This window comes from Lacerta agilis, chromosome 5 (assembly GCF_009819535.1).
Source record: "Lacerta agilis isolate rLacAgi1 chromosome 5, rLacAgi1.pri, whole genome shotgun sequence".
Classification (NCBI taxonomy): Eukaryota; Metazoa; Chordata; class Lepidosauria; order Squamata; family Lacertidae; genus Lacerta; species Lacerta agilis.
In genome coordinates this window covers 74,694,194-74,719,496 of record NC_046316.1, presented here as the reverse complement: position 1 = coordinate 74,719,496, position 25,303 = coordinate 74,694,194, and the positions used below count along the sequence as shown (strand labels likewise).

The 25,303-nt window shown below is 42.3% G+C and overlaps 1 protein-coding gene across 7 annotated transcripts in view; it reads left to right on the top strand.

The window, feature by feature from the left end:
• The window catches only part of PLCH1 (phospholipase C eta 1), a 134,263-nt gene extending 110,156 nt beyond the window's left edge, over positions 1-24,107 (top strand). For 4 of the 7 annotated variants that reach the window (XM_033150479.1, XM_033150481.1, XM_033150484.1 and 1 more), the window contains 11 exons: positions 2,361-2,455; positions 3,105-3,205; positions 6,255-6,434; positions 7,648-7,755; positions 9,868-9,992; positions 11,768-11,852; positions 14,312-14,458; positions 15,268-15,347; positions 18,119-18,178; positions 18,719-19,085; positions 21,679-24,107. In XM_033150479.1, coding sequence (XP_033006370.1) covers positions 2,361-2,455; positions 3,105-3,205; positions 6,255-6,434; positions 7,648-7,755; positions 9,868-9,992; positions 11,768-11,852; positions 14,312-14,458; positions 15,268-15,347; positions 18,119-18,178; positions 18,719-19,085; positions 21,679-23,747 — 3,417 coding nt within the window. In that variant the 3' untranslated portion in view covers positions 23,748-24,107. Of the gene's footprint in view, positions 1-2,360; positions 2,456-3,104; positions 3,206-6,254; positions 6,435-7,647; positions 7,756-9,867; positions 9,993-11,767; positions 11,853-14,311; positions 14,459-15,267; positions 15,348-18,118; positions 18,179-18,718; positions 19,086-21,352; positions 21,382-21,678 lie in introns of those variants that run through there. The other 3 variants (XM_033150480.1, XM_033150485.1, XM_033150482.1) reach the window with 3 other exon arrangements.
• Positions 24,108-25,303: the final 1,196 nt, after the last annotated feature.

The following is a 25,303-nucleotide window of genomic DNA, read 5'->3' as shown; positions in this document are numbered from 1 at the left end:
ACCCCCAGCTTTGTTTTACCAGTTCTTTCGGCAGATGATAAGGCCAGTGTAAAACACAATTCATTTCTAGTTACAGGTAGGTAGCCGTGTTGGTCTGCCATAGTCGAAACAAAATTAAAAAAAAAGTTCCTTCCAGTAGCACCTTAGAGGCCAACTAAGTTTGTTCTTGGTATGAGCTTTCGTGTGCATGCACACTTCTTCAGATACCATCTGTATTCTTATACTTATCTGAAGAAGTGTGCATGCACACGAAAGCTCATACCAATAACAAACTTAGTTGGTCTCTAAGGTGCTGCTGGAAGGATTTTCGTTGTAATTTATTTCATTAAACTTTAACTGGCAGTACAGTGGGTGCTCGGGTTGCAAACACGATCTGTACGGGAGGCGCATTTGCAATCCACAGCATTTGCTACCCATGTCACTGTGTCTGTGCATGCGCATGATGCAATTCGGCACTTCTGCGCATGCGCAAAGCGCGATTTAGAGCTGCTGTGCATGTGCGAGCACTGAAACCCGGAAGTAACCCGTTCCGTTACTTCCGGGTTCGGCGTGGTGTGCAATCTGAAATCGCGCAACCTGAAGCGGCCGTAACCTGAGGTATGACTGTACATGCTTCTTTACTCTCTCTCTCTCTCTCTCTCTCTCTCTCTCTCTCTCTCCCCTATATGTAACATTTTTTGGCTTTCAAGGAAATGAGAAAGGACAATTAATGAGCTGTTATTCATTCAATTCGCAGATGCGTCCCACAACTTCCAGCTCATATTTGCTAATGGGGACTATTGACAATTGAAATTCCCAGCACACTGATGAGAGAACAAATGTTGTACAGTAGAATGCTTATGAGAGAAATCAGTCTCTGGAGAGCTTACAATTACTCACTACTTTGAAGACTGCAAAATATTTCAATAATGCAACAATTTCAACTAATTAGCCTAATTAGGCTTGCCCTATTTTTTCATGTCTGCATGAAAAAACAGAATGAATATTCTCCTTAATGACCATTGCGGAAATTGATTGACTTTGTGCACTTCTGGCAATAAGAGATATTTAGTGATGCTGTACTGGAAGCGTTCTCCCTTTGAATTAAAAAATTTAAAAGTCTGCAGATGTGAATGAATTTCACAAAAATTCATTTAGCTCATAAGTATTTCTTTAGAAGAATTGTACCCCTATATGTGGGAGGGTTTTGATGTATTCCCTTTTAGATGTTGGCATTGCATTTTGCTGGACGTGCCCGCCGGCATCCTTCACCAGAGTCGCATACTTTTTCTTTGACCTTCCCATTCAACTCATTCAATAAATCCTTGAAATACTGACATTTCAGGGTCGACAGAGAAATAGACGCATGGGGAGAAAAAATGCCTGGGTTGTTTTCTTCTTTCTTTCCTTCCTTCCTTCCTTCAAAATACATTGCTGTCTGTGAAAGTAGGTATAAAATGATTGTGACAATGGGTTTCAGCACTCCGCATAACTCTCCCACCCCTCCCCCATAAAAAATCTTAAATTATGCAGGTTTTGAGGACTTTATAGAAACCTAGTTTTCCGTATACTGGCTGCTCTTTTGCGAGCAGTTTACGATCGCTGTTACAACTGAAGTTGTGTTGAGTTCTCTCACCTTTTGGCATGTGCCTGGCAGGCAGAAAGATGGTTTGCCATCAAATTCAATGGAAGAGTTCATTCTTTCTTAATCAAATTAATTATTTCCCAGTCAAATCAACAGGACTATTAATCTTGGCTGGAGCAAAACCTTTGTAAATTGAACATAACTCTTGGCAATAGTGCTCAGGGCACTGTCTACTAAGCATTAGCCGAGTGACAAGAGTACATGAATTTTGCATGCCAAATGTTCCAAGTCCAATCCCTGATCCTTCCATTTAAAATGCTCAAGGGAGTAAAGAGTGAGGGAAATCTCCTATTTGGGACCCTGGGAAGCTCCCGTTAGCCTGAGGCTGCATTCACATGGCAGCTTATTCTATTTTCACGCCATTTCCCCAACTCTTCATTTCTGCATTCTGTTTGAGCTTTCACTCAACATAGAAGCCACACCCAGATATATAGTGGAAATTAGAAATAGTTGAGTACTTGTTTCTGACGGGGGTGGGGGAAACAAACTTGTTTGCAAATAACACAGAAATGAGCACTAAACCTGTTCTTTATTCCACTATATTTCTGTAAGTGGCTTTTACACCATGTGAAATCTCAATCAGAACGCAGGAATTAACAGTTAGGGAAACATTGTGAAAATGGGGGGGGGGGGGAGCTTCAGTGCGAATGCAGCCTGAGCAGAACACACTGGAAATGAACGGTAACTTTTTTATAGTTCACCACACGGTTAAATCAGATGTTGTTTTCTCAATCAGAAGGCAGCAAAACCAAGGCCCAAATCTCATAGCGCATCTGATGATGAGGATTCTCAACAAAATTGTTCTGGGAAGGAACCCGGACAGCTATACAGGTTAGTAATTGTCATTTCCCCTCAGCCGTTTTACTGCCAAATCAAACAATCTTCAAATGTACAGTTTCCCCGGAATGTAACTGGCATTAGCTTTTTAGAATGAATAAAGCAATACTGTGTGTGTGTGTGTGTGTGTGTGTGTGTGTGGACATTCAATTTTTAGATGAAAACAGGCAAAACCAAAAATACTGCCTGTCTAAACTCATTATGCTACTGAATGTAATAAACAAAGCATATATTTGCTGCAGATCCAAAACTCCCTCTTCCTATTGTCCTGCACATCTTGCCTTCGTTTAATAAGAGAACTTATTCTATCTAGAACCTGCTGCTTCTGTTGGAGAGATGTATCTGGAAGGCATATCTGTATGAAGGATGGGGTGTTGGGGGGGGGGGGGAGGAGAGGCAGAGGCAGGGTTAAAAAATGAATTGGAGTTTTGGAAATGGCTTCACCTCCTGGCTAGCCTATTTTCTTTCCTCTGTTTGGTTGTCTTTTATTTTGTAGCATGCCTTCTAGTCATGTAATAACTGTTCTTGTTTAAGAAATGGCATTGGATTTGTCTGGGCTTAGTAGTAGGATAGAGAGAGAAGCTGACAAATCTAGCCACTTTCCTTAGAAAAAAACCCAAAACCCTCTTTTACCATTATTCAGCAGGTTGGGTCGGCGGAGAAAAACGATGAAGCTGTGTCGCGATCTTTCTGATTTAGTGGTGTACACCAATTCTGTAGCAGCTCAGGACATAGTTGATGATGGTAAGGCTGTGGGTGAATACTGGGGCACATCCTTTTCCTGCTGTCAAATATATTATTTGCTCCTGTATAAGGAAGTAGCAGGGGGTGCTCAGCACTGCCTAGTAATTCAAAGAAACAAGCAAAGATTTTTAAATGGATAGAGTAATTTGTGAGTTTTGGGATGTGCGGACATGGCGTTTGCAAAAAAAAAAAAAAAGGCAAAAACTACCTCCTCCTCCTAGGGAAACCTCGTTCCTAACTGCCACACCAAAGTAGGCGGAATTACACCCAAGTCACATTTGGGCCTGCCATCTTGATTCAAAATGGTGCCTTGTGTCCAAATGTAGACGAAGACTACTGCCCCCACCTCAGGAACCCTTGTGCCGAGTATGGCAAGACATGTCTGAACCCATAAAGGACAGACAGGCAAGCAGGCAAACTGCTTTCCCAAATATATAGTAGATGAGCATGTGGGAATTTCTCCTGTGCAATTTGAGGTGAATATGAGTCACTTGATATTGCCACTATGCTGTTGCACAAATCTTGTTGATTTGTGATCCTTCTGTAGACTTTGAGGTTATAACAATGGGATTTTAGTGGGGGAATGGTGTGGGTTTAGGTGCTTTGTGCATTGCAATCGCACCCTTCTTATTTCTGAGCTTAAAAGTGATGCTCAAGTGCCATTTGAGACCATTCCCAAACATACACCTGGTTCATGCAAAAACCCATCTCGCTTTGTTAGTATGAGTTTCTCAGTCCCATCCTCCCTTTCCAGCTTGGCTCCTGCCTTTTCTGCACCTTCCTGTTTTCTGGGCTTATCCCTCCCGCTTGCAATGGCTTCCCTCTTCCTCCACTGGAAGGGGCACAGATGCATTACAAAACAGGATTGCTTTTCTCACCTTCCTCAGAATTGAAAGCTGTGACAAGTGGTGTCGCCGGTGTCCCCTTCAACACGTAAAAGTGACATGTTCTTTCCACCGAAAGCAGCCTTCAGCGTATGACAAGTGACAAGTTTCTGCTTGGGGATAGACTTTAATTATGAGGAGCTGTCCCTTTATAAGCATTATTTGTGGGGGAAGAAGAGGTTTCAAGCTCCAGGGGTAGTTTTTGTGCTCATTTGTGCTTTTTGTTACGCAGAGAGGCACCTTTCTTTATTCAAGCACATTTCAGCCAAGGTTGGTATGTCAAATGCAGATTGGGGTGAAATCATGGCATATTCCTGACAAGCGTCTTCAGAGAAGTAGTCAAAATCCAGCTGGAAACATGCTGACAGCTCTTTCATTGAGCAATCCCATCTAGTGAAAATAGTATTCTGAATTACACAGCGGGAATTTCTTTATTCTCCTGTGTGTGTGTTTTTTAAACTTTGGTACATGCACAACAGAAACATCAAACCTGAGAGTGGATAAATAATTTGGTATCCTTTCCCTCCCCTGCAAAAAAGGGATGTGGGCCAATCCTAGATAAACATGATTGCAGTGAGAGAGTTAAACCCATGCTTAGTTCTTTTTCAGCTGAAATTATAGCCCATATTTCTAGTCCTAATGATTGCAAAATTAGGCTTCAAGTTGAGTCTGCATCACCTGATAAAACTCAGAAGTGTGAGGAGGGACCAAGGTCTGAGACCCAGTACTCTGGCCCCTTCCATTGTGGTGTAGTGGTTAAGAGTGGTAGACTCGTAATCTGGGGAACCAGGTTCGTGTCTCCACTCCTCACATGCAGTGAAAAGCGGGATATCAAATCCAAACTCTTCTTCTTCTTCCCTGTCACTTCAGCAAATATTACAAATGTGTTTAATTTTATAATTATTTCAACAGGCCATGAAATGGACTGGTTTTTTTTCTGTTGCAGAATTTGTTATCTTGATTCAAAATTATGAATATATCTTCTTTCGTTAGACGTGCAGGCTTCGTGCATCTTTGATATTGAGACCGATTTCTTCCAGAAATGCCTTGAGAAATTTGGTCCTGTCCTTTTTTGATTCTCCACACGTGCTTAATATATATATTCGACTCAGGAAAGCCTGTTTGAATGTGGTGCTTTGCAAAGAATAGCACTTGTGGTCCTCCCCCCCCCCCCCGGCACCTCAACATGCTCATCATCTGAATATTAGACATTCTCCATTTAGATAAATAGTTTTGTATTTGAACCGCTTGTAGGAACTAGTCATGACACTGAACGTGTGTTCTGTTTGATAATGCAATTGTAGATATGGTTCGAAAATGCCAACTTGAATGGTTATGTATATGAAAGTAAACTTATTTCAGTGCCCATTATATTTGGTGAGTGAGGCTATAGCAAACAGCCACTTTGTAACAAAAGGGGGAATATTTGATCATGTTGCCTTGGTAATTGGCGGCTGTGATCCTTTCCCATAGACTTCATTTGCCCTCACTGAAAGCATAACATAGCATAACATCACATTTGCATCACATGACCCTGACTGGCTGAGATGACTTCTTTTTTTTCTTTTTTAATTAGTTATTCATTACAAAAAATATTGCTATTTGTTACAAATGAATTCTTCCCATTTGCAGAGCTTTAAATAGTCAAGTCAGACATACTGCCTTTTGCCAAGTCAAGAAAGTGTGTTTTGGGCTGGTCTCTCACTCAGAATTCAAAGTCGTCAAGAAAGGTGAAGGTGTCGGTCCTTCTCCTGTTTCTGAAATTTTGAGTTTTCACCTTCATTGTCAGGAAAATATTTCTCAATGAGGCCCAGGGGCAGCTCGGTAGACAAAGGTGTTCTCGTGAGTCTGGAGGGCTTTGATTTTCTCCAGGCCCCCGAGCTCTTCCACCAAAATCAAGTAAAAAGTCGCACTGAAGCAACAGATCAGAGGAAATAACAGCTGTTTAAAAATGCGCATTTAGAGGGGAGGGGAGGCTTTGAGCATAACTCCTCAAAAGCACATTTATTCCCAAATTTTCCTCAGGCAAACGTCAGGTGCAACACTAGTATATGTGTGTGTGCGTGCATGCGTGCGTGCGTGTATTTGTGTGTGTACACAACACATGCAGTGTCATACCTGAGCATATCTTCTTTTCCTTGGTTGTTTTCCTTTTCGACATGTAGGATCTGTGGGGAATGTGTTATCCTTCAGCGAGTCGAGAGCACACCAGGTGGTGCAACAGAAGGCAGAGCAGTTTATGCTTTATAACCAGAAGCAGCTCACCAGAATCTACCCATCTGCATATCGGATTGACTCCAGCAACTTCAACCCTTTGGCATATTGGAACGTGGGCTGCCAGCTAGGTGAGTGCTGCAGTGTACGTGTGTGAGGTGTATGCGCACAATACCCAGGTGCCCATTGATCTACCTTCACCCCATTTTTTTTAGATGTCCCTATCCCAGCTGCCTGCTGGATGGGGAGGAAGATAAGGGAAGGCAGGAGGGGAAGGGAGAAGAGTGTCAGAAAGTTACGAAATGATATTCGCTGTTGCTTGAAACCCTATTGTTAGGAAATTACACCATACTGATGTTTTACCAGACTGCAGTAAAGCATTTTTTTAAAAAACTGGCAAGAGAGAAGGAGGAAGAGGGATGTCAGAAGGAAGAGGAGAGCTGTTGGAAAGAGAGAAAAGAGGTGGTGGATAGAAATAAGGGGGGGGGGTATGTCCACTTTTGGTTCAGATCTCACCAACTTTTGACTTTGGCACTACATGCTACAAGCATGTAGCTCCTAACAGATTGCCCCAGAGGGAATGCAGCCTTCAAGAGAACTACAAACTTTGTTCATTAAATCCCATTTATCTGCTTAAAATCAAAGGCAATTGCATTATGGGGAGGGGGAAAGGGTACAAAACTATTTTATGGGCAGGATCCAGGCTAACTTAGGCTGCAGTCTTAACCCCACTTACCTGAGAGTAAGCCCCATTGAATTCAATAGGACTTAACCTTTTAGTAAAGGGTAAAGGTAAAGGGACCCCTCACCATTAGGTCCAGTCGTGTCCGACTCTGGGGTTGTGGCGCTCATCTCGCATTACTGGCCGAGGGAGCCGGCGTAGAGCTTCTGGGTCATGTGGCCAGCATGACTAAGCCGCTTCTGGCAAACCAGAGCAATGCATGGAAACGCCGTTTACCTTCCCGCCAGAGCAGTACCTATTTATCTACTTGCATTTTGATGTGCTGTCAAACTGCTAGGCTGGCAGGAGCAGGGACCGAGCAACGGGAGCTTACCCCGTCACAGGGATTCGAACCGCCGACCTTCTGATCGGCAAGCCTTAGGATCTGAGGTTTAAACCACAGTGCCACCCGCGTCCCAACCTCTGAGTAGACATGGTTAAAATTGTCAGTTGAATCTCGTTTCCATTGAAATTAACGAGCCAAGTTAAGTCCCTTTGATTTCGGTAGGAATGAAGCACCGCTAACTTAACTCTGGGTTTATCTCTGTGAGCAGAAACCACACAAGGTTATGTTAGATGCGTGTGAAGTTTATGAGTCACACAAGCTTTTGCTAATTTCACAGTGGCGTTAAACTATCAGTCTGATGGGCGTGTGATGCAGTTGAACCAAGCCAAGTTCAGGATGAATGGCAACTGTGGATACGTCCTGAAACCCCAGCAGATGTGCAAAGGTAGTACCATTCAATATATTTTAATCCCCTAATGCTAGTATACATGCATTATTTGTGACAAAGGATGGGGAGCCTGTGGCCTACCAGATTTTTAAACACACACACACACACACACACACACACAGTTTTTATTTATTTCATGGTATGGTACAGAAGATAAATTTTGAGAAAACAATTGTTACAGCAGTAAAGAACAAGTAACTTGTCATGTGTTAAAGTTTCGTTGGACTACTCTAAGAGATCACACCACATTTCCCCATGAGTGCTGGGTGGATTCCTGCCACAGTCTGATCTATTTATGTATTCAATAAACATTTGACATATGCTATGAATGGAATATGGATTGTGTTTGCCCTTTGCCGCTCTCACCTGGCATGTTAGTTTCTCAACCAATGCTATTGACCATACTCTGTTATACCAAGAATCAATGTTCATTCAGCTCATTACCAGTTTTCCAACATCTGGCTATCTCCAAACGAGCAGGAGTTAATAGAAAGGATTAAGAGGTCATCTTTAGGATAATCATGAGTAGACAGGATCCTAAGGCCAAATAGTGCTAGTGCAGGGGACATTTCAATTATTTTGTTGCGTATCAAGCTTATTTATTTGAAGACAGCATTCCAGAAGTGTTTGATGATGTCGCAACACCACCACATATGGAAATATGTACCTTTTGACTGTGCATCCCCTGCAACAATTGGGACTTCCTTATATATTCGGGATAGCCTCACTGGTGTATAATGCCACCTACACAGACATTTTAATGAGGCTTCCCTTATTTTTGCAGAAACAGATTTCAACAGTCTCTCAGACCACAAAGCCATCCATTTTTTGTTTGGTATTTCCACATCTAGGTCCACTTCCCATGGTGTTCTGTGTACAATAGATTGCCATATTCTAGTGTTATTAGAGCTTTATAAATTGAGGAAGCTATGCTTATCAAACATTGTTGAACTACAACTCCCTTTATACTTGATCACTGAACATACTGGCTGGGAGATGTAGTCCAAAAACATCTTGAGGGCCGCAGGCTCACCATCTCTATTGTCAACAATCAGGCTGCAATATGTTCGTTAATGGTAATAATGACAGTCCTTTGACAGCGATAAATTTCTAGGCAAAGCTGATAGAATTAAAGGAGCTGACTTGTTGAAGGGTGGGATAGAAAAGTCTAAAATTAAGCATAAAACTTACAGAATCCACTAACCAGAGGAGGATAAATGAACTAAATAATAGAATGGTGGCGGAACCATTGCATTAACTGATTAACACAGGTCTGACCTTTTATCCCACGGCCAGTGCTGGATTTACGTATAAGCTAAACAAGCTATTGCTTAGGGCCCCACTCTCTTGGGGGCCCCAAAAAATTTTAAAGGAAAAAAAACTGGATGTACATTTCCAAAATATAAGATAAATTACAAATAAAATAAAACCTACATACAGCAACAGTGTTTTGTGTTGTGTAGGCTCCTATTTGTTATGTGCAAATGGCTTTAGATACCTGTTAGGTCCATAAATTACTATATAGCATATATTCAACACAAAAACAGCAACAATATGTTGTTGACAAAGGGCAGCCGGACATATAAAAGGCCCCATTACCTTCAATAGCTTAGGGCCTCATCAAACCTAAATCCGGCCCTTCCCATGGCCTATGAATTGTGTATGTGAAGTACCTGCAGTCATCCAGATTGGCAGGCAAAAAGTAAAAGAAGAAGAAAATTCTGGGAGTGGGGGATCATTGCATAGTTGAATTTGTATGTTACTTCTTGACTGCTTGCTTTTATTTAGAAGTGCATAAGACACGCATAACTCCTTATCTGAAGGACCATACCCTTCTGCCAGTGTGGTGTAGTGGTTAAGAGCGGTGGACTTGTAATCTGGTGAACCGGGTTCGATTCCCCACTCCTCCACATGCAGCTGCTGGGTGACCTTGGGCTAGACACACTTCTCTGAAGTCTCTCAGCCCCACTCACCTCACAGAGTGTTTGTTGTGGGGGGAGGAAGGCAAAGGAGATTGTTAGCTGCTTTGAGACTCCTTCGGGTAGTGATAAAGTGGGATATCAAATCCAAAACTTTTCTCTCTTCTCTTCTTCTCTTTGCACCCTCTAGGGACGTTCAATCCCTATTCTACAGATCCACTGCCTGCTTTCCCTAAGAAGCAACTTCTCCTCAAAATCATCAGTGGGCAGCAGCTACCGAAACCTCCGGACTCAGTGTTAGGAGACAGAGGAGAGGTAAACAATGTTGATGATAGCTTTTGTGGATTTCCAGTCTCTTGAGTATGGATGTGCACATTGCCTACAGTACTTCTTAAGGATATGTGGGGCGCACACCTGAATTTTATTCACCCGCAGCCGCTATCTTAGTGTGGGATAAACATCTTACTAATTTATGATTGCACCGAAGGCTAAATTGTGAAATTCACCGTGCATTTCTGTTTAATAATTTAGGGGTATATTCCCTGGTAGTAGTTCTGGCTTGGGAGTTTGCAAACCCCAATAATTTGTATCTTGACGGTTTCATAATGTTCAAAATACAAAGGTGGGGGCTTATGAGCACAGGCATATCTCTTCTCTACAGAGTTATTGCAGCTAGAGAAGGCACCTTGTTCGCATAGTCATCTTTTCTGTTTACTCAACACTTGGCCTCATTACTGCATTTTCTGTTCACCTTTCATGGCACTTTGGATTGCACCCTGGAGGGATGGAAAGGTTCATTAATAAAATTTGTCCTCTTGACAGTGTGGTGCAATGAAGCAGCTACTTAACTCTTTAATGTGAAGTACATGTAAGAAAATTGGTGGAATGCCCTCCCTGTTGGGGTGCATCTGTCCCCCTCATTAACATTCAGGAGGAGTTTAAAAACATTTCCGCTCACCCAGGCGTTTGATGGCTGAAAGAAACTGTTCCTGCAAACCTTGACGTTGTTCAGCTGTGAGTCTATGTGGCTGTCTTCAGAGATGTGTTCAGGTGTTTTCAATGTTTCTAGATGTTCCAAACATGTTTTTATTTTATGTTTGATTGCATTGCTTTCATGCTTGCTGTCCTGGACTTCTTTGGGAGGAAGGACAAGATAGAAAAAAACAAAAAAACCATAAACATAAATAAATAAACATTTTAAGCAACATGCTGATATTTAGAACAGACAAGTGAAACAAATTTCCAATACAGTGGTACCTCATTGAGTGTCCGGGATCTGTTCTGGAGCCCTGGATGCTCGACGAAAGAGACGCTCAACAGAATGTTGCTCTGTGTGCGCGCGTGGAGCGGTTTTGTGCTTCTGCGCATGCGTGAAGCACGATTTAGCGCTTCTGCACATGCGCAAAGTGGCAGACCTGGAAGTAACCCATTCCAGTACTTCTGGGTTTGCAGCGGACGTCCACCGAAATGGACGATTGAGGGGGCGGACGTTCGCGGAGGTATGACTATGGTAAAAATCAGAGCTTGGATTATGGCTCTGCAAGATCTCAGGAAGGGAAGTCTATCCTAGGATTCTTTAACAGGTTCTTTAAGGAACCTGTGTCCCTTCAGATGCTATCTGGATCCAACTCCCATCCACCTCAGCCAGTCAGGGATGATGGGAGTTGTAGTTCCAGCAACATCATTAGGACCCCTGGAATGGGAAAAGCTGGTGATGTCAAGAATGTTTTCCAGCACAGAGCTGTGGGCCACAATGTTCTCATTGTGAGGGAGTGTTAGACTTGAGCCCAAAATTGCCTGAAAACAGCCTATTCTTGTCTCCAGAATCTTAATGATCTCCCTCAGCCCCTTGCTATAAAAGAATTATCAAGACTGCAACAGATGAATCCACATTTTGGCTTCTGAACAAATTCAGACCTCAAAGTTTTGCTGTTAATTACTTGGTTGTGATCTAATATAATGGAAAATTGTAACCTAATATATTATTCTGGTAGGTCTATAAAATTGCTGCCTTGCGTGCGTGCTTTGGAAAGATGAAATAATTATTTGAAATATGTATTTTCTGTCTCCAAAAAAAATGTCTCAAGCAGATAATCGATCCATTTGTTGAGGTGGAAATTATTGGGTTACCGGCCGACTGCTGCAAAGACCAGACCAGGGTGGTAGATGACAATGGTAAGAGGCTGCAAGCTGTATATATGCTTGTTATATGCAAGCTGTAAGTGTTGTCAGGAGGGATTGGTTGTAAAACTGCTCTGGAAATTGTAACTCTGTGAGGAGAATGGGGGTCTCCTAAGAACCCTCAGCAACCTTAACAAACCACAGCTCCCAGAATTCCTTGGGTAAAGCTATGACTGTTTAAAGTGATATATTGTTTTAATTGTATGTTATGAGTGTGGCCTTCATAATGTTCCTTCAGGTATTCAATTTCTCCTCTCCTGCCAATTTTAGTTCCTCATTTCTACTGGGCATAAGTGATTAGCTATATTTTTATATCAACTCAGTACTTCTCCATTATTCAAGACACTTGCCATTTTGCCTATATTCTTCTGCTCCTAGTATCAGTTCTTTTCTCTCTCTCTCTCTCTCTCTCCCCCCCCCCCAATTTTGGCTAAGCCTCTATCTGCAAATCTACGGTTTTCACTTCTTTATTGTGAAATTTGGCATGTTCTTTCTGCCAGCAACAATAAGCACTTTTGAAACCAGAATATCAAGCAAAGTTTTCCAGAACGAGTTGGAGTCTTATATATATATCCCATGCTACCACTAATTAATATTAAACAATTGAATGTGTTGCCTTGTGGAGATTCATCAGAGCCTTCCAAAAGGGGCCGCCCAAAGGTTAAGTTATTGCTAAGCAGAAGAAATGCGGACAGAATCTGATGTTCGTTTTAGCAGATATGATCAGTATGAATGACAAGCCACAGTTGTTATAAAGAGTAGGCTCAAATTCTGTAGATAATGAGAAGGTTAGAGAATGGGTTTTTTTTTAAAAAAATATCCTTCTTATCGAGAGTTATGGAAGAGGGCAGGGCCAAGCAATTACTGAATTTCTGTCACAATGGACAGGAAGCAACAGCACTGAAAATTTGTGCTAGCTAACACAATACTCAGAAACAGCCATTCAGAAGAGCTAACAAAAATGTCATGTTATTTGTTGAATGGCTATTGATTTCCTCATCACTGCTAGTGTCAGGGTAAGAAAAATAATTGCTTGTCCTCCTGCTCTATCAAGTTTTGGAGCGACCTTTTGGTGGATGGCCTTATTTTCACCCCTGAACTTTCAACTTTCTGTTTTCTGTTGGAATAGCAAGTTAAAGAGCTCACTTCTCCTTTTCTTGGTCATTGCATTTCATTCATTTTATCAGGGAACATATTAAAAAAAGGAGAGAAAGAAGCATGTCAGTGGATTTCTTGTTTGTTTGAGTTGAAGTCATCTATAGCATCAATACGGGGCATCCTGTGACTGGGCCAGCCTTAGGCATCATTTCCCCCAAGATTTGGTCTGCTCCTTGTCCCACTGTGGTTCCAGTCATGTACCCTTTGTATTTGTGGGGGGAAGGGGATGCAGCTTCTCATTCCATGCAGACCGACACTGTGCACTCCACCCCTTTATGTTAGTTGTGTACTTACTGGAGTGCTTTTGAGCAAAAGCTCACATGAGTTGTGGGAATGGCCTAGTTGAACTTTCATCTTGGCTCCTATTGCTAGAATTGACCTGAGACCTCAGGCATTTGCCTGAGCACAGAAATGCTCCTAAATGTCCTTGGGGTGTGCACACAAGCACCACTTCTAATGTATGAGTGCGCATTGTCAAACCCACTCAGATCAACAACCTTCTCATATTGAGTGGGAAATGTCTGACATGTGACAAGGTCTCCTGTTCAGGCACAGCACCAGAACAATGTCTGATGCTTCATGATAATACTTGGTAGGTACTGACAGCAATTATTGTGTAACAGCATACAGTGGAACCCCAGGTTATGCACACGATCTGTTCCGGGTAGCCGTGTGTAATGCGGGCATGCGTATCCCGAACGCACGGAAAAACCCGAAAACCCGGAAGTAGCGTGATTTGAGAACTTCTGCACATGCACGAAGTGTGCAGAAGTGGTCTGCGCATCCGAGGGTCGCACACGCTCTGGAAACGCTTCGGGGTTGTGGGCGTTCTTAACCCGAACGTACGCAACACAGAGCGTGCACAACCCGGGGTATGACTGTATTTCAAAAAATTGCATAGTGTAAAAGCTAACGCAATTTGCAAATAGTATAATTTGTGAATTGACCTTTAGTGCCTCATGTTGCATCTGTTTTTCTTGCCTCAATTTGGCCATGCACCAGTGTCAAGGAACATGCTTATAAACTTAAAAAAGATGATGATGAATATACTGTAATGCACAAACTTCATTACAGTGTTTATGAGGCTTGAAGCCGGTGGGTGAAATTACCTCTATTTTTGAATGGAAGGCAGGATAACAGGAATTGCCCATTTCTGTATTCTTTTGGGGGTGCTGTAATTTTCAGGTACTAGACTTTCAACGTAGACTCATTTGGTGGTTTGTTAACAGGGCGAGTACTTAGATGACTTGTTTCTCTCCCCGCACTTGACTTTTTGTATTTTCTGCTCCTTACAGGGTTTAATCCTGTGTGGGAAGAAACTCTCACTTTCAACATCCACATGCCTGAGATAGCATTGGTTCGGTTTCTTGTTTGGGATCATGATCCAATCGGCCGAGACTTTGTTGGACAAAGGACTGTCGCCTTCAGCAGCCTTATGCCCGGTTAGTGCCTCTGCTTACCTATCTCTGATCAGCAGCAAAGGCTGGCAGAACAGTGGAACCTCGGGTTGCAGACGTAATCCGTGACGGAGGCACGTCCGCAACCCGCAGCGTTCGTAACCTGCAGCGCCACGTCTGCGCACACGTGTGACACGATTTGGCGCTTCTGCGCATGTGGAATCAGCGAAACCCAGAAGTAACCCTTTCCGGTACTTCCGGGTTTCCCGCGGTCTGCAACCTGAAAACGCGTAACCCGAAGCGTTTGTAACCCGAGGTACCACTGGATGGGTGAAATTACAATATGTCTCAGCCTGTGCTGGTGCTGTAAGTTTGTGGGATTGGAAGGGAGGGGGCTCTAACTAGGTTTCTTAAACAGCAGTCTTCATCAAAGTAGGAAGCTGAGTCAAGTCATTATGTGTGGCAGACTTTGTGACCAGGACTGATTGGGGATTCTTGCAACTGGTGTCTTTGACGGCCATTTCCCTAGTCCTTTTGTCCCTGGACATTCAGGCTATGATGCAAACATTTGCGCCTAGACTAGTTGTGCCTAGACTGGAGTGCAATCATTTTCTCTGGGATTTGGACATAGCCATTATTGCTTTACAACCTTGAAAATCACAGACTTCACATTTCCTGCCTAATGTATCGTGTGTACAAAGGAAAAGGTAGAATAAGCCCAAGCCTCATCATTGTCTTGTCTTGTCCTCAGCCACCTAAAGCAGGCCTGTATATCCTATATTAACATGCATAGCTTGGTGTGGTAGCGTCTTGACATATCAAATACTAATTGCTGGTTTTCGCTTTCATGACAGGCTACCGCCATGTTTACTTGGAGGGACTGACTGAAGCCTCTATATTTGTTCATGTAACAATCAATGAAATTTATGGAAAGGTAAGGGGGAGTTGTTGCCATTTTGCAGCCTACAGTGTGGTCTTCTGGATTTGTTGGTTTTATTCTCAGGACTGCAATGCCCCAAGGGCCACCTTTCCCCCATATGAACTAACCCAGACACTGCAATCATCATCTGAGGCCCTTCTTCATGTGTCTCCTCCATGAGAGGTCCAGAGGGTGGCAACATGATAATGGGCTCCCTATTTGTGGAATGCTCACCCCAGGGAAGCTCACCTGGCACCTTCATCACATATGTTTAGGCACCAGGTGAAAATGGTTCTCTATAACCAGGCCGTTGGCTGATTAGCATTCTATAACCTTTTAAATGTGCACTTGGGAGCGGTAGTTATTGGTTTGTTTTTGTTTTTGTTATTTATTTTGCATTCCCGTTTCATATTTTTATGTTGTGAACTGCCCTGTGAGCTTCAGATGAAGGGCGGTTTACTAATTTAATCAATAATAATTTAAAAAGACTTGTGTTGAGAAACATAACATAATGAATGCTGATGAATCTGGAAAATAAAATATACCAGGCATGTCTAACTTTCAAGACACTGCGGTCTACTCCCATTATTTTAAAAAAAACTGGCAGCGATCTACCCATTGGATTGCCCAAAGTTGAGCTTTTTTTAGGGAGCCAAAGTTGTTGAGCGATCAACTGCGATCGGCCACCGACACACACACACACACACACCCGGTTGACCAGTAGATCGCAACCGACCTGTTCGACACCCCAGAAATATACCATTCCTCTTCTCTAATGGAGCCCTCAGGGCAACTTCCAAAACTATGGCGTAAAATTACAAAACAAGTAGTAAACGGAACGTCAGAGTTTTTGATTATTAGAAAACAAGTTACCCCATTTTTAATGTATGCGATCCTTTCTCTAATGTTTGCCATATCTTCCCACCACCCCAAACATAAAAACATAAGAACAGTATTTCTGGATCAGGCTCAAAGTCCATCTGGTCCAATATCCTGTTTTGACCGTCCATGAATGAGTTGCTTAGTTCACTACCATGCTTCCAAAGTATACATTATTATTTGAAAGTTGGTGTCTGTGCCCCTCTTCAGCTGTGAGGATCCATGGGCTTTAATATATGAAGGGGTTTACCTAAAATATGCTAGGTAGCCCCATCCCCTACATCAGCCTTTCTCAACCTTGGGCCCCCAGATGTTTTTGGCCTACAACTCCCATCATCCCTAGGTAGCAGGACCAGTGGTCAGAGATGATGGGAGTTGTAGGCCAAAAACATCTGGAGACCCAAGGTTGAGAAAGGCTGTCCTAGATACTGCTGTGTATCGGTCTGAAGACGGCCCATGCCTTGCCCCAACTGTAATGTTCCAGCTCCTCTAATAAATTAATCAATTTTCCTTATCTCTGTTTGTGATCAATGGGGGAGCCAGTGCAATGGTTTGGAAGACTGGGAAGGGACCCTCAGCAGGCATTCACCTTTTTATGAGAGAAGGGGATTCTATGGCATTTGTTTCTCATCTAAGTACTGAATATAGTTACATATTGCAGCAGTCTTTATTGGGGGTTTTGTTTAGTTTTTAAAGGTAATTGATTTTCTTTTGTGGTTGAGTTTGGGTGCATCTTAATTAAAAGCTGCCGCTATTCCATTTCATTTCAGAAAATGGGAGATTTAAAAAACTTGCTCCAAGTTTTAAAATGGCAAAAAGTCATCTTCATGAAGCAAGCTTTTTCATAATTTCTGCCTTGGGTGGTTTTTTCTATTTTCATGTGGATGGATATTTTTTATAGCTGAAGGGCTGTAGCTCAGAAAGTCCCAGGTTCAACCCCTGGCATCTCTAGATTAGGCTGGCAAAGCCTGAAGAATTGCTGCCAGTCAGTGCATGCAATACTAGTTGGACTAGTGGCGTGATTGAATATAAGGCAGCTTGCTACTAGCAATTCAAGAATCCTTGTAAGATCATGACACAATCGGAGAAGTGCAATGTGGCGAATTAACAGAAAGGATTTTTAAAATCTGAAAAGGGAGTTTTTCTATCAATATTTTTCATATCAATTATTATATCAATGAGTTGGGATTTGTCAAACAACATCTGGAGGGCCTGGCTTACTGTACCTGTTATAGGTTTACTATTGGAACCATAGAAATTGCCAGCTATTACTTGATGTCCTTCAGGACTGCAATGTGCAAGATAGTCCCGCTCTATTCTTATTAAACCAGATTTTAGACAATGGAATTTTGAGGTTAGACCCCCCTTTATCCATCTTGCTTGGTAGACGTGGTTTATTGTCAAATAAAACAGTGTTTCTTTGGTACAGTGAATTTATGGCTGCTGTTGATTGGCACACCTTTCCTTCTCTTTTACGCTTCTCCCCTGTCTACCTAGAGCTTGAGGCTGCTGCTTTTTGTTCCTTGTTACTCAAGTCTTGTGGCTTTGAGTAACTCTCTTTTCCCTGGCGCATCCTTGCTTGGTGGAGATTCCTTTATTGTTGCTGCATGGACATAGAACTTTGGCACATTGTCTCAGGGCTTATATTAAATAGGTGATGTATAAATGGGCGTTTAGAAGCCAAAGATCTCTTCCAGTCTCTAGTTCTGAGGAGGGTACAGAGTTAAAATGGGTAGATCAGGGTTTTATAGCCAGATATCCAGGTCTGATGGAACCCAACAGCATCTAGAGAGAGCCATGTTGGCTACCCGTAATTCTGTGACAAACACCATGTATCCTGTTGTTTTCATTGTGACCAAATTAATGGAAATTTAGCCCGTCATTCTGTGCCTTTCTTTGCCTTTCAGTGGAGTCCCTTAATCCTCAACCCCAGTTATACTATAATGCACTTTCTAGGAGCCACAAAGGTAGTTTTTATTTAGCATGCCACTTCTGCATTTGCTGGGCACTGATCGTCCTTTTTTAAAAGGAGACATCCCTAACCGCATGATCTGTTAACTGCTGTGTCACTTCATTTCCCATCAAGCGTTTGAAACCTTGGCCTGCTGCTGCTGTTGCTTCGAAGTGGCCCATGTCATAAAATGCCCCAGGGCCCAGGGCAACTTCTCACCCCAGGACATTTCTCACAAGCTTGTCATGTGTGATTAGGAGGCCTCTCGTAAAACTCCTCTGCTATCATGGCAGGCTGCCTTCCTGACGGAGAGAAATCCCCTCATACATGCATGAACTCATGGCGAGCAGTGCCTGCTTTCTCCTCAGTTGACCAGGTGTGGACATGCTTGGCTTGATCACTTTGTTTGCTTGCTTGCTTGGGATTCTTCTCCATTCATCGCCCAGATAATGTACACAAGCAGCTGTTTAGAAATGTGTTTTTGTGTGAAATAGGCCACATTTTCAAAAACCGGTAGTATTTCCCTCCTTTTCGTTCTCTATTCTTCTTTTTTTAGAACAAGCAACTGATAGGGCTCCGAGGGCTCTTTCACAAGAACCCCAAGCAAAATTCTGTGGAAAACAGCGCTAATTATATTCGGAAAAGGTCGATTGGGGAACGTATTCTCCGACGCACTGCCAGTGCGCCAGCAAAGGGCAGGAAGAAGAGCAAAATGGGGTTTCAAGAAGTCACCGAGCTTAAGGAGAGTGTGTCTGAGGCAGCCAATTTGAAGGAGAAGGAAGGAATCCTGAGGCGTACGAGTAGAAGCTTGCAGGCACGTCCCATCTCCATGCCGGTTGACAAATACCTTCTGGTGGGCTTGCCATCACCAGATCAGGAGGCACCTCCTCTTGCTGACACCACCAAAACCGAAAATACTTCTGGTAAGTTCCTTCTATAGAGGCCTCATAAATGCTTCTTTAAAAATATACATGTATTCAAGCTTTCATGGATTCTGACTCTTGATTTTTGTTTTGTTTTGTAATAGTTGCACTTTTACCTAGTTTCTAGGATATCTTGCTGAATGTTGTTTTTGTTGTTTTTTATGTAAAAGTGTTAAATCCTATTGCCTGTGGTGTCAGGGAGAAAATCTTCAACATATCATAGGTATAGGTGAACCTTAAATTATCCATACGAGAATAAATTGAGAATCAAGCTGTGGGACAGCAAATGAGCTTTATTTATTTTTCTTTCCTGGTATACCTAACCTCTGATAACCGCAGTAGCCATAAATGATTAGATTCTGCTTATTTCTTACTCATTTAAAGTTGCAAGAGTAAGGAATATCTTGCAAATACACCAGCAGTTCTATCAGCTTTAGTGGGTTTTAGTTTTATGGGACATGGGTGGCGCTGTGGTCTAAACCACTGAGCCTCTTGGGCTTGCCGATCAGAAGGTCAGCGGTTCGAATCCCCACGACGGGGTGAGCTCCCGTTGCTCGGTCCCAGCTCCTGCCAACCTAGCAGTTCAAAAGCATGCCCCAAAAGTGCAAGTAGATAAATAGGTACTGCTCCGGTGGGAAGGTAAATGGTGTTTCCGTGCGCTGCTCTGGTTTTGGTGTTCCGTTGTGCCAGAAGTGGCTTAGTCATGCTGGCCACACGACCCGGAAAAACTGTCTGTGGACAAACACCGGCTCCCTTGGCCAGTAAAGCAAGATGAGCGCCGCAACCCGAGAGTTGTCTGTGACTGGACTTAACTGTCAGGGGTCCTTTACCTTTACCTTTAGTGGGTATGCCACTATCGTGACCATTCCTGGAGCAAGATAGCTTGACCACAATAGTCAAAAGTATCCATACCTTCAGGATGAGATGACAAAAATGCACTGTGTGAGGCTTCGTTTGCAGTTGGCCTGGAAGCTGCAGGTGGTTCAGAACGCTGCCATGTGATTGTTGACAGGAGTGAGATACCTCCAGCATATTATACCTCTGTTCAAAGGTGTGCACAGGCTGCCCATTGGTTAATGGAGCAAATCGCCTTGCCCACTCAACCACTTTGATCTGTGCTCTTCCTTGGAGGTTTTTAAGCAGAGGTTGGATGACCATGTGTCAAGGATGCTTTAGCTGAGATTCCTGCATTGCAGGGGGTAGACTAGATGACCCATGGGGCCCTTCCAGCTCTAAGATTCTAAGTACCACATGATTTCCATTCTGCATCTGCTAGGTGTTGAAATTTCAGTGTGGCGGCATCAATGACTTTGCTATACTGTTTTAGACACCTGCTAAAACCTTTACTTTATTGAAACAAGCCTGTTGTTGTTCAGTCGTGTCCGACTCTTCATGACCCCATGGACCAGAGCATGCCAGGCACGCCTATCCTTCACTGCCTCCCGCAGTTTGGCCAAACTCATGTTAGTAGCTTCGAGAACACTGTCCAACCATCTTATCCTCTGTCGTCCCCTTCTCCTTGTGCCCTCCATCTTTCCCAACATAAGGGTCTTTTCCAGGGAGTCTTCCCTTCTCGTGAGAAACAAGCCTATTTGGTTATATAATTTAATATTTGCTTTTACATTTTGCTGATTTTATCCATTTACTGTTGATAATTATATTAATGTATATTGCTTGCAGATTTGTTGTTGTTTTTTTAAATTAAGCAGCTTAAGTTTTTCTAAATATAAACAAATAAAGGGAGGCCCTGACCCTTGTAATCCTTGGCATGGTCAAACTCTTGTGCTCAAGCTCTTCTTTTTGCTTATCCAACAGCCAGGTGCTTTTTAAAAATAAAAATAAAAATCCATACATAGGGAATTGGAAAAGGTCCCTATATATCCTTACTAACTCTAGAGGTAATAGGTCTGCATATGAACAAATTCCAATATCTGTGATCTTACTGTGTCATCGAGACGATATGCAACGGCGATGAAGATTAGCCTGTTTCATGGCAGTCTTGAAAGCGTTTTAATGTGACATCACTCTTTAGTTCCTAAGAATTATAGACATGCAGAAATAGTGTGAAACAAAATGTACCAGTGAAACTGAAAAGGATAAGTCACTTTCTTTTCATGAAAGCCAGATGCTTGTCTAAGGCCACTATGCATGGGACTCCAGGATTTGGACGTGTAATTCAAGAATTTTGATAAGCATGCCTCTTGTTTGCAGATGGTGTTTTAACAGAGCTGTTTTGTTCTGTCTTTGTTTGCCATGCTTCTGTATAGTACAAATCTGAATAGGAACCCAGCTGAAGGTAATGGTTATGGTACCTCATTGACATTCTTTGCAACAAATATTACATCACGCCTGCAGTGATGTAATGAAACATTAAAGAAAAGCTTCAATGAAGTGCTATATATTTTCTCATTTTCTCATATCTCATGGATAATTTGTACTAAACTTGCACAATCCCATAATTAAGTCCTTTCACAATTGTGATCGATTTTTTACATTCTCCATTTACCTATTCCAAGACAAAATGTAGCCATAAACAGGTGGACGAGCATCTTCCTAACCATTGTTTTTGTGTTTTGTTTTTAAATTGATATAGCAAAAAGTAAAAAAGCTACCAAAGAGGACCAAGCACATCTGAAAGAAGCGGCCACCTCTTCTCCTGAGAAAGATTTCTCTCTTGCAAAGTTTGCGTCTCCGCTTAAAAGAGAAGCCATCGAAGCTGGCATTTATGTGAGCTCACCTGTGTATGAAAAGCCGGAAAGCCTAGACTTTGCCATTGGAATAGCTGAAACCTATTTCTCCACGGAGTATTGGAAAAGTAATCTTTCCAGCGAGTCGGTTCACCCAAAGGAGGAACTTGAAAGGGACAAGAATGAAGGTATATGTTGCATGGGTCAAAAGATGTTGAATGATGCTCTGTTTTGCAAAGAGAGAGAACCAGTAGCTGAAAATTCTCTTTCTCCAGGACATCAAGAAGTAACTAGCATTAGATCTCATGCAGTAGTAAATAGTACTATAACCAATTCCCCACTACCTGATATATCTTCACCTACCTGTAGTGATGTCCGTGACTTTCATTCCATACCAGCCATACAAGATAGTGACATTTCTCATCTGATCAGTGAAGTCTCTTTAACAGATAAGAGTGATGTGGGCAGTTCCGTCTCAGCATTGATAGGACAGTTTGATGTCACAAATGACCAAACTAATTTGACTGTTGTTCCAAGTCCTCCTGGAATTAGCAAAAAGATTGACAATAGGAAGCCTGCACATGTACCACTTATGTCTCCAAGTGATCAGAATACATCGTTTGACCACAAGTCTCCTAGTGTAATGCCAGTCGGATCAGCACCAAAAATTACTATGATATCAACCCCTCAGACAACAGAGTGTTCGCTGTACACAATTATCCATGAGGCCTCTCTTTCTCCAGCCTCTCACCAAGCATCAATTGGCAAACCTCCTTGCAAGGACACAAAATATGTTGCAGAGGATACCTGTCCAGTGTTTTCTTGCATTTCACCTGGGCTAAATGCAAACACTAAAAGGAAGTGTGGAGCCAACTGGAACTCGCTAAGCAATAGCAACTCTTGCATCTCTGACAACTCAGATTTGGAACATACAATAGTTGTCCCTTTCACTTGTGTAAATTCTACAGGCAGCAGCCTAATGGAAGTTGATGGAGAGCTGCAGGACCTCTTGATAACGGCCTATGAATATAAGAGAGAAGATATGAGCCAAGTTGCTTCTCCTCTGAAACTTAAGCATAATCAGGACACTCTGTACTATGACAGTTCAGTCTACAGAAACCTAACCAGCGAGGATCTCTCCAACACTAACCTACTTGAGGACTTCAAGTTCAGGAGCAAGAAGAATCAACATCTTCCTTACCCAGAACATCAGTGTCTTGATCTTTTGTACAATAACTATTTGCACATTTCAGACACCCAAAATGAATTGTTGAACATCTCTCCAACAGATAATATGGAGAACTCTCCTGCTCTTAAGAATTCTATGCCTTCTCCCTCAACTCAGAAACAACCAAGTCCTTGTAAATCCAAGAGCCTTGGAGACTTAACATCAGAAGACATCTTGTGCAATTTTGAAAGCAAGTACAAGTATATCAGCAGAGGTTTTATTACATCTGGCATGAGAGACAAGATGGTGACTGCTCTGAAGGCTAAGAAACCAGAGGCTACAGATTCCTTGACGGAACAGTTACGAAAGCTAGTGTCCTTCGATCAGGAGGATAGCTGCCAGTCATTTTGCAACAAGCAGGATGACGATTGCCCTAAAATGTTGGTCAGAAAACTCTCATCCAGGAGTCAGAGCAGAGTGAGAAACATTGCTAGTCGTGCCAGGGAGCGACAAGAAGCCAATAAGCAGAAACTGTCTAACGCTAGCAGTAATGTAGCAGAGGTAGTCCTTAGAAATAAGCCTCTTACACCTCCTCACATTATCAACAGACATTCCACTGGCTCTTACATAGCAAGCTATCTGGATAACTTCAATACGGACAATCTGGTGGACCGAGGGGTTCCGGAGGGTGCATGCACATCATTGCGCTATGGGTACCATGACCGGTTTTATACAGATGACTCTCTTTTAGAGACCAAGCCAAGCGAAGACGATAAACCAGAAATCTATTTTCTCCTGAGACTGTAAATTGTATAAATGTACATCTCCATTGTTTACAAGCTTTCTCACAGAATGAAGGATGATCCGTAAGCAACGTAGCCATTAGCATTTAAATGACTCAGAAATGTATTCTTTTCGCTACTGTTTGAGCCTTGTCATGAATTAATGTGTCCATTGCCATCACAGTTGATGTAAATAGATGTTGTAAAACTTTATGTACTTGGTCTTTTCCCTCATTTTTTAAAAGAAATTATACACAAAAATGTTGTTTGCATGACATAAAATGCAAGAGGTCCCGATGTCCTGTATTTGAAATGCTTGTACAATAGAATTTGGTATGGCTATTGATTACCACAAAATGCTGCACAATACAATGTTTATTCCCTCTTTCGCCTCCTATCATTTAGCTACTTCTAAGGAATTTTAGAGTGGTTTTTTTTATCTCCATGATGTTCCCTCCTTTGAACCTAATCACACAGCTTTTTAATTGATACCATTCTCATCAAAGATATTAAACACACCTGTATTTATTAGATGGTGATCATGGTGATAATAAGCACACCGAGGCGGTGCTGTTTTACACTAGTGAAAGGAATGACAGGGACACACATTTTGAATTCCAAATGTTGAAACAAAGGTTTTGAATTTTCAAGTACAAATTTCAGATTGGGGGGGGGGAGGAGTAAAGGTAGCAAACCTAAAGCCTCACTTCATTGGCAGAAGGGAAAGAAAGCTTAAATGCCAGTGGCATGTCTTAGGGTGTGAAGTTTGGGTTTCAGGATTCGATTTTGTGTGTGGGGTGTGTGTGAGAAATGGCCTCAGTCATACTACCATTTGTGCTTCCAAAGCACTGGCCTGCTTGTCTTGTGCTGAGACTCCACTGAGCATGCACATGAGGAATAATACCCCCCTGACTCTGAAGAGAATGGAGCAAGCATTGTCCCCAAGAGGTTCTGCAATGTTTATGAACTCCCACTTGTCTCTTGAATCATGTGCTCTGTTTGCTATCTTAGTTTTAATCTGCACTTCAGATCTGTCTGCAATTGCTGAGTTGTAGCTCTGAAGAGTGACTTTTTACATTGGGGTGGCTAATTCTGGAGTTGTTGTTGCTGAACTACAACTCCCATCATCCCTGATAATTGACCATACTGGCTGAGAGTCATGGGAGTGGTAGTTCAGCAACATCTGGAAGGCTACTGGTTGTCCATCTTTGTTTTACATGAACCAAGAATCATGTTGATTTGTTTTATGTGTCTGTATCTCAGTATTGGATATCTGCCTGTTTTGAAACAAACACAGTTGATAAAACATCTTACTACCCTTTGAGTGCATATCCTCTTAAGTATTATATAGGTTCAGTCTTCCCACATTGGTTGCCTGGCTGTGTAAACTTAGTGGAATCTGATCTCATGGAACTAGAGAGTTTTAATCCTGCCCAGTCATACATAGTTAATTAAATACTAGGGTTTTTCTAAGGCTATTGCCAAGTTCCAAAATATCGTGCTTGTATTTGTGACTAGATAAACAGTACTGCAGCAGCATCTAGTGACAGATACCAAACACTCGATGATCAGGAAAGGGGG